Source organism: Mustela nigripes, chromosome 11 (assembly GCF_022355385.1).
Source record: "Mustela nigripes isolate SB6536 chromosome 11, MUSNIG.SB6536, whole genome shotgun sequence".
In the NCBI taxonomy this organism is placed as follows: Eukaryota; Metazoa; Chordata; class Mammalia; order Carnivora; family Mustelidae; genus Mustela; species Mustela nigripes.
This window is the reverse complement of record NC_081567.1, coordinates 7,061,184-7,070,037: the sequence shown is the minus strand read 5'-3', so window position 1 is coordinate 7,070,037 and position 8,854 is coordinate 7,061,184. Positions and strand designations below refer to the sequence as shown.

General features: G+C 49.0%; 1 protein-coding gene across 1 annotated transcript in view; it reads right to left on the bottom strand.

Annotated features, from left to right (window-relative positions):
• Window positions 1-552: 552 nt before the first annotated feature.
• Window positions 553-8,854, bottom strand: part of PILRA (paired immunoglobin like type 2 receptor alpha) — a 16,748-nt gene continuing 8,446 nt past the window's right edge. The window contains exons 3-7 of the mRNA XM_059414536.1: window positions 6,564-6,743; window positions 2,292-2,322; window positions 1,615-1,664; window positions 1,384-1,427; window positions 553-986 (exon numbers count right to left, since the gene is read on the bottom strand). Coding sequence (XP_059270519.1) covers window positions 849-986; window positions 1,384-1,427; window positions 1,615-1,664; window positions 2,292-2,322; window positions 6,564-6,743 — 443 coding nt within the window. The 3' untranslated portion in view covers window positions 553-848. The remainder of the gene's footprint in view (window positions 987-1,383; window positions 1,428-1,614; window positions 1,665-2,291; window positions 2,323-6,563; window positions 6,744-8,854) is intronic.

The window sequence follows — 8,854 nt, the reverse complement described above, 5'->3', positions numbered from 1 at the left end:
GGTCCCTGAGTTAAGTGTGGGGCTTGGTGACCCGCTACAGGTCAACTGGCCGAAGTCCTGGCTGTGCAGTTCCCGTGTTAATAAAACAGGTTCCCGCTCTCTGCAGCTGGTCTCTAACCCCGAGCTTCCCTTCTGCTTCCCTCCCTCCCCTCGGCTCCCGGGGCACGTCCCTGTGTCTGTGGGAGGCTGGCACAGTCTGAGGGATCAGGGAAGGCCGGGACACCTGAGTCCTGGGAGAAGGCCGTCGTCGGGGAGGGCAGGTCTGGGTTCAGACCACAGCTCAGCCACTTACTAGGCACGTGGCCTGGAGAAAAGCGCTAACCCCTGTGGTCCTGTTCACGGCTTGGGTGAGTGCATCCAGTCTGGGCACAGCTTGTTGGAGGCGCCTAAACGAGGTGGTGCACTTGGCAAGTGCGTGCTCATTCTGATCGGAGGGGAAGGGGAATGGGCAGAGGAGGGGCAGCCCCTGGCTTCTGGAATGGCTACCAGCGTCTGGGTTTATTGTGTCCCGCCCCGAGGCAGTCACCCAACTCCAGTACTAGGGGAGGGATCTTGGGTGTGACCTTTTATTATAATTCATTCTTGGAGAGAAGCAGAAGACAGAAATGGAAGGAGCCATCAGTTTTCTCCTTAGATGCCTTCAGGCAAATTCCACCAGCCCTGTGACTCTCTGGGCAAGGGCTGGGAAGGTGGAGAGGGGGTGGAGCAGATGGCTCTGTCTCTCTGTGGTCCTTGGGGGCCTTCCACACCCACTGGCTTCTGAGTCTGCCCATCTGGCCGGGGTCATTATCAGAGGCTGTGACCCGCTGGGCAGCTCAGTCTAAGGCATCATCCTCCAGTCCCACTCGTCAGACCTTTACGAGAGAATATAGGGTCTCCTCCTGCGGGGCCTCCTTGGGAGGGAGGTGGGGAGGTGCTGCCCGTGATGAGGAGCTGGAGAGGGTGAGGGAGGCATAGAGGATGGGGTTGTCGCCCTGGGCTTCATCCTGGCGAGAAGGAAGGAGAAGCGGGTGAGACCGTGGACGGGGAGCTGTCCCCACCGGAGAGCAGGAATCCGGCACCTGAGTGTTCACCAACACTGCGCGCAGTCCCTCCGCTCCCTTCACCCCACCTTCTCCAAACTTTTCTGTCTTTCTTTCTTTTTTTTTTTTTTTAAAAGATTTATTTATTTATTTGACAGAGAGAGAGAGATCACAAGTAGGCAGAGAGGCAGAGAGAGAAGGGGAAGCAGGCTCCCCGCTGAACAGAGCGCCCGATGCGGGGCTCCATCCCAGGACCCTGAGATCATGACCTGAGCTACAGGCAGAGGCTTAACCCAGTGAGCCACCCAGGTGCCCCCAAACTTTTCTTTAATTCCTTCAGGCCATAATCTGAGATGCTTACCTTGGGCTCCAGCTTGGGCTCCATCCGGGGCTCTGTTTGTTGTCCTAGAAAAAAATCAAGGTGTGTTGGGGTCAGGTGCATATGGCCAGGATAGAGAAATGGGCCGGAGCCTCCAGCAGTGAGGTCATCTGCCGTGTGGGGACCAGGGTCAGGACTAGGAATGGGTGGGGCCCCCAGGCGTGAGCAGGGGGTGTGTAGGGAAGGGTAGGAGTGGCGGCCGTCAGAACTCACTTTTAATCCCGATGTTCTCATACTTCTCCTCCGTGTTTTGGACGGATCCCCTGTATAAGAAGGAGAGGGCAGAATGTGGGTTAGAGGCTGGGCAGAAGAGAGTTCAAACCCGTGTGGGGCTGGTGCTCTGTGCATGCGAGTGTGTGTGTGTGTGTGTGTGTGTATGGGCAGGGAGGGGCCCTGGCACGGCCTGACGCTCCGAGGTGAGCTCTGTTTGGAGGCTCTCAGGAGGCGTCCTGGATGGTCCGAGAGGCAGTTTGCAGTGTAGCCAGTAGAGGTCCCACAGGCCTTTTGAAGGCGGATGGTCCTGGAGAAGCAGCTTTGTTGGAAGAGCCTTGGGAAGGGTGAAGTCTTATCTGCCCTGTGGTTGTTGGTACAAACTAGAGAATGAACACCAGCTCCACCTCAGGACTTCTGGCCAGAGGGGAGAGAGGGGAGGAAAGGGGCTGGAGAGAAGGAGAGAAGTCCAGAAGATGGGCTGGAGGGACAGGCAGGTGGGAAGGCGAAGAGGAAGAGGGCTACAGAGGGAGGCAGGGAGGCGAGGTTCAGAGCTGAGGAGGGAAGTGGCTCCGAGAAAAGACACACCCCCTGGGAAAGGACCAGGAGCGTGGAGTGCAGAGGCCCTGTGCCCTTCCCATAAGGAACTCCCCTATTTCCCAAGAGGGACAAGCACTCACTCGGGTACCGCTCTGGCGTTAGTCTTCAGACCTGTAGGGGAACAGCAGCACATTAGGGTGCCATCTATAGAGGGCGCCTCTCTTCCCTGCCTTCCTGCTCTGTGTGCTCTGAGACCAACCTCCAGAGAGACCAGGGCAGTCGAGCTGCTCTGTTGGACCAACCTGGGACTCAGAGTGACACCTGCTGTCATCCTGAGGCTGCCCAACCCTGTCCCGGGGTTGTCAACACCACATCAGGAGAGCAGCTCTTGCCTGCATCGTCTTTCTCTCCCAACCTCAATTTTTCCGTTTGTTTGCTTCCCCCTTGCTTGAATTCCCCAAGCATCCCTCAGCCTTGCTCCTTCTACTGCCGAGGCCCTGCCCACCCGTCCCTTTCCTTCCACCTTGTCTCAGACCCCCCTGCTTCCTCCTATCCCGAAACACTGGCTTTTTGTGCTTTCCTGAGTGGTGGTTTTTTTCTCTCCTGCCTTGTGAGCCTCATGGCTGGGACCTGGGTCTGAGCTGCGGCCTGTTCCTCTCCACCCTCCGCCCCTGAACCCCGCCAGTCTCCCCAGCCCCCTCTTCCTTCCTCATCCCCCCGAGTCTCTTTGTGGCATTTCCCAAGCTTTGGCCCCTGCATCACAGACATGCCCTCCACCGCCCAACACCATCCTGGGAGGTCCCACCATCCACGGAGACAACCCTCTGGACACACGGCACTCCTACGTCCTCCAAACTCCAGGACCCTCTCTTCTGCCGTACCCTGGACTTTTTAATTTATTTTTTTAAAAATCCCTGGGACTGAGAACTCCGCAATATTAAACGCCAGCATCATTTTTCTGCTACAACTTTCTTTCCTTCCAGCTTTCTCCTGTTATCATCCTGCTGGCTATGCCTGCGCTTTGACCCCGTGAACTCTTGTCCCTTAACAATCCACTTTCTTTCCGGCTGTCCAAGCTCCCTGCTGACCCTCTCCTCTGCATTCCCCCTCTCACGAGCACCTTGACCTCTCCTGTTCCCCTGTCCTTAGGCCACACTTAGCTGACGCATCTCTAATTCCGGATGAGGCCTATGACAGCGGACGCTCTTTGCTTACCCAATTTCCATTTATTTCTTTCTACTCAGTTACAGAACCTTGGTTTTATTTGGGGTGGCAGCGTGCTCCCCTACTGACACATGTGGGGAATATGACTGCATCCTCGCCAATATGATTCAAGGGGAAGTTGTGGATACGATTTTCAGGAAGACTGAGTAAAGGACAAACTGCCGCAGCATGGTCTTTTTGTCCTTTCTTCCTTCCTCCTGTTTCCTGCCTGGATTCAGAAATGATGGCTGGACTCCAAGCAGCCATTTTGGATCACGAGGCAACCTTCAGGACAGAAGCCAGTAGCTAGGACAGTGAGCAGGAAGCTAGAAGCCTGAGTGCCCGAGGACAGCAGCCTCTGCCATCCGCCTTCTCATCCTTTTCTGTCAGGGGAAACAAGGAACTCTGTCTTAGGTAAGCCCTGGTACTTTTCTTCTGTGGTGCCAGCAGGGGAACATAACTTCTAACCAACACGTTCTAGAAGTTTCTACACATGCATGGGGGAGACATGATCATGCACAGTGATGCTTTTACAGAGCTCTGGCTTCTCATCTGGGTGGATCCTGAAATACCATCTTCTGTTCCCTCAGTGACTGTCACAGCTCTTCCTCTCCGACCCTCAGCCTCACTCTAGAGACAACTGCTGTGACTTTTCCTCTGCAGAATGAAGAGCAATTTGTATATGTTGAGTTTGTCAACATTTTTCTTCATGGCTTTTAGGTTTTACGTCATACTTAGGGAGGCCATCTCCACTGCATGGACATGAGATGGTCTCACGTGCTCTCCTCGAGTACTGGGGTTATTTTCCCCCTCATTTAACTCTTTGGTTGATCTCTGTGGAATTTATTTTGGTGTGAGTTATGAGATAATATTATTTTCCCCAGATGGCCGCTCACTCGTTCCAGCACTGTGTACTGAATGACTCTCATCCTTCCCCATTGATTAGAAATGCTGCTGATTAACCTACTAAATTCTGAATATATTTTGATCTGTTTCATCCTGCCTATTTTGGGGCTTTTCTCTTCTCGGATACTGGTTTATCTGTGTTTCCATAGGACTGGATCGAATCATTTCAATCATTACAGCTTAAAATTGCAGGTGCTAATGCTCATATGGCCCTTATTCTGTGCCGGGATCTAGTCGCGATGCGTTACATGTGATTGTCATGACAACCCCGGGGGGAGTGTAATTACTCTTCTCGTTTCACCGACGGGTGAGCTGGGGCAGAGAGTAATGGTACCATTGCACCGGTGTTTCCGCAGCCAGGACCTGACTGCAGCCGTCCGGTCTCTGTGCTCCTCACTCTGTGCTTTAGTATCTCCCGCAGCTCACCTCCTCTCGCTGGAAGTTTTCTTCAGAGGAATTTCAGATCAATACTGGAGGCTGGTGGGGTGTAAATGATGAACGCCTCTAGCCCTGTCCTCTTGAGCTATAGATGCGGACACCCACACTGCTCAGGGACATCTCTCCGCGGAGGCCACACAGGCACCTCTCCAACATACCCCAGACTAAGGAACCATCGTCCTCCCCCTAACATGGTCTTGACCTCCGTGTTCTCTAATTTGCTTGGTGGTTTCCCAGAGGACTCTTTCACCCGAGTTCTTCCCACTCCCTCACCTCTACGCCAGCCCAGTCCCTAAGTCTTACTGGTTTTCCTTCTTAAACTTTCCCAGGATCTGGCTCTCTCCCTCCACCCACTGCCATTGCCTTAGACTGGCCCTGCCTGGCCCACCTCTGGCCCCGCCTCTGGCCCCACCAGCACAGACTGATGGATCCGGAAGGCAGAGCTGAGGTGGCCACTTCCCTGCTTCGCATTGCCTCTGGGCTCAGAGGCTCTTGCGAGTCATTTACAAGGTTCTCTTCTCCCATCACCAGCCTTTTCCACAGCACTGAGCTACCTACGGTTCCCTCCCTGATCTCCTGCCCCTGCATGGATAGTGACCTCTTCACTCGCCTCACTGTTTGCCTGGCTAATTCTCATATTCTTTGAGACTTTTTGCAGGGTCACTTCCTATGGGAATTCCTCACTGGTTCCCCTCCTTTCTCCCAACCTACCACAGCTCTTTCTAAATGAGGCAATCACTCCCTCTTCCCCGCTTCCAGCACTGAGTTCCTTGAAAGCAGGACCTAGGCTTTATTGACATTTGTTTTCTCCAATCACCCTGCTCCAGGGTCTGCCGCACTGGTTCTCAAACTTGGTCACACACACAAAAACAAAAACTTTATGGAATCAACACCACTGTGCTCTGTGGGAAAAAAGAAAAACCTTCTACTCCCTTAGCTCTGCTGGAAGCGGGAGGGGGCTAGGCCCCTGTGTAGTAGTGCATAGAATTCGAGCTTTTTCCCCTCCTTTCTCTGTATATTGGGCACAGAGTACACTGTGTCTCTATGTGAATATGGACAGTTAGCATTTACCAACATGTACCTGTCTACTTTCTCTTGTTTAAAAAAAAGAAAAAAAAAACTTAAAAAAATGGGGTTATAGAAGGTCAGCAAAAGGTGGGTTTGAGATGTTTGGGTGGGTTAAGTGGGCATTTTGACATCATGGCTTCTCCTTTGGCATGTTTAACAGACATCCTTGCAGTTTAAGATGACACTTTTAAAATAAAACTCTCTCCTAATGATGACTTGAGCCCTGCCACTCGATGGGAGAATCAGCAGAACTTGTAGGATCTTATTTGGCATTGACATTCTCTATTGTAATTTTGTTCCTGTTTATTTTTAAATTTTCTTTTTGTTTCACTGGAAAGGAAAATGATGCTCAGTTTTAAACCTTGAAAGTGTACAAGTTGCTTTGTTACAATAAAACTAAATGTGTCCACACACACACACACACACACACACACACACACAAAGCACTTGATGAGACCTTTAAAAATTTAGATTCCCAAGCCCGGACCTCAAGCCCAGCAGGGAGCTGCATTTTTTTTTTTTTTTTAAGATTTTATATATTTATTTGACAGAGATCACAAGTAGGCAGAGAGGCAGGCAGGGGGGCGGGGGGGGGAGCAGGCCCCCTGCTGAGCAGAGAGCCCTATGCTGGGCTGGATCCCAGGACTCTGGCCTCATGACCTGAACTGAAGGCAGAGGCTTCCACTGGGCCACCCAGGTGCCCCTGGAGCTGCATTTTTTAATGCAGAAGGACCCGGGGTCATTGTGATGCAGGTTGTTCTGAGAAACACTCAGTAGGGAAGCTTGGTGGGACTTACCTTTGCTTCTCTTCCGCCTGAGGTAGAGGATCAGTCCCAAAATTGCAATTATGAGCACAGCAACAGCCAGCGCCACCCCTACTGCAGCTTCCACACTCAGGACTGAAGACGTTGAACTCTTACTGTCTTCCAAGTCACCAACGTCAGTGGTGGTGGGAGCAGTGGTGGTCGTCTCGAAAGCTGAGAAGACATGAGAATTAAGCAGATTTTCCCCTGGAGGACTGGAGGTTTCTGGGTGAAACTGTCACATCTTGTTCCCTACTTTGGGAAACACTGGGGGTGGGGACCACTCTCTAAAGCTCTCACGCAGGGAGCGGGTAATGAATCCACATCATCCAGCTTAGATGCTGACTCTCTCTACCTCCCATCAGTGGTGTGACCTCAGAACCTCATTTCATCGCTGACAAATAGGGATCCCTAAATTATAGGAAAGAAAAAATTTTTTCATTGTGGTAAAGTATAGGTAACATAAAATTTACTGTTTTAACCATATTTAAGTATATAGTTCAGTGGCATTAAGTACATTCACACTGTTGTACAACCATCACCACTATCCTTTCCCAGAACTTTTTCGTTTTCTCAGATCGAAACTCTGTCCCCATGAAGCACTCACTACACACTCCCTTCCCTAGCCCCAGGCACCCACTGTTCTGTTCTCTGTCTCTGAATTTGACTGCTCTAGGAACTTGTTATAAGTAGAGCCAAACAGTATTTATCCTTTTTGGATTGTTTTAGTAAGTGATAAAACATCTGTAAAGCGCCTAACATATATTAGAAATATATATATTTTAAAGGTTTTATTTATTTATTTGACAGAGAGAGAGATCACAAGTAGGCAGAGAGGCCAGCGGAGAGAGAGGGACTCGGGCTCCTTGCTGAGCAGAGAGCCCTGAGACCATGACCTGAGCCGAAGGCAGAGGCTTTAACCTACTGAGCCACACAGGAGCCCCAGAAATATGTTTTTAAGATTAAATTAATATATACTGAACTTCTACAAATAGATTGTACCTTTGTAGATGTTTAACGCACTGTGTAAAAACTGACAGAATGCTAAGCTACTGGAAAAAATTCAATGCCAATAAAATCTTCAGGTTAGTATGGACCAAATTTTCTGTTGACCCTCATTGGAATGGAATAATAAAAGCATCTTTTAATTGAGATAAAAATTTTAAACTCCTCAACAAATGTATATAACATGCTATCTAGAAAAATAAAATCCAAGGAATACATATTTTTAAAAAAATACCTCCTAAAATGTGACTAAAGCCATACTCTAAGCCAAATTCATAGTATTAAGTGCTTTTATTATTTAAAACCAGATGAAATTTGGAAAATGAACAGAAGAAGTACCAAAACCAGAAAGAAGCCAGCCCTAAGAAAACTCAGAGGGAAACAAGTAATGAAAGCTATGTAGGAATAAATTTATTAGGAATCAGGACAATAGAAATAAATGCAGAAAGTCATTATTTAGGGGAAAAACAAACAAACAAACAAGAAACAAAGAAGAAAACAGACAAGACTCTCGCAAACCTAATAAGAGTCTGTTGAAATCATTTGTGATTGCATATGCTCAATTATAGGTTGATAAATTTTTAAAACTCTGAATTGGATGATTTCCTGAAATAAAAACTTTGGGAAATGGAGCTAAGTAGTACAATTTCAGAGAACTTTAGGGGTGCGTGGCTGGCTCGATCAAAAGAGCATGAGACTCTTGGTTTGGGGATCATGAGTTTGAGCCCCACAGCCAGGGTAGATTTTACTAAAGAAAAAAAAAAAAAACAAGCTTGAAAAAAAAAAAGGGAATTCTATTAAAGAACTACCCATCATAAGGATTCCAAGCTCAGGAGGTTTTATGGGTAAATTCTTGTGAAAATTTAAGGAAAAAATAATTCCCAAATAGATTCTAGAACATAGAGAAATACGAAAATGAGGCAATTCTAATTCATTTCATAAAACGATAACCCTGACACTACTCTCCATTCATAATTTCCTTTTTTAAAAATGCAGGTTAAGGAGGGGCACCTGGGTGGCTCAGTGCCTTCGGCTTGGGTCATAATCCTGGGGTCGTGGGATCGAGCCCCGCACTGGGCTCTCTGCTCAGCGGGGAGCCTGCTTCCCCCTACTCTCTCAGAGCCTGCTTCCCCCTCTCTCTCTTCCCCCTGCCTCTCTGCTTACTTGTGATCTCTGTCTGTGAAATAAATAAATAAAATATTTTTTTTAAAAAAAGGCAGAGCTGTGTATGTGCTGAAATGGAAAAATACTTTGTTGTACGGGGACATGAAAACAAGTCA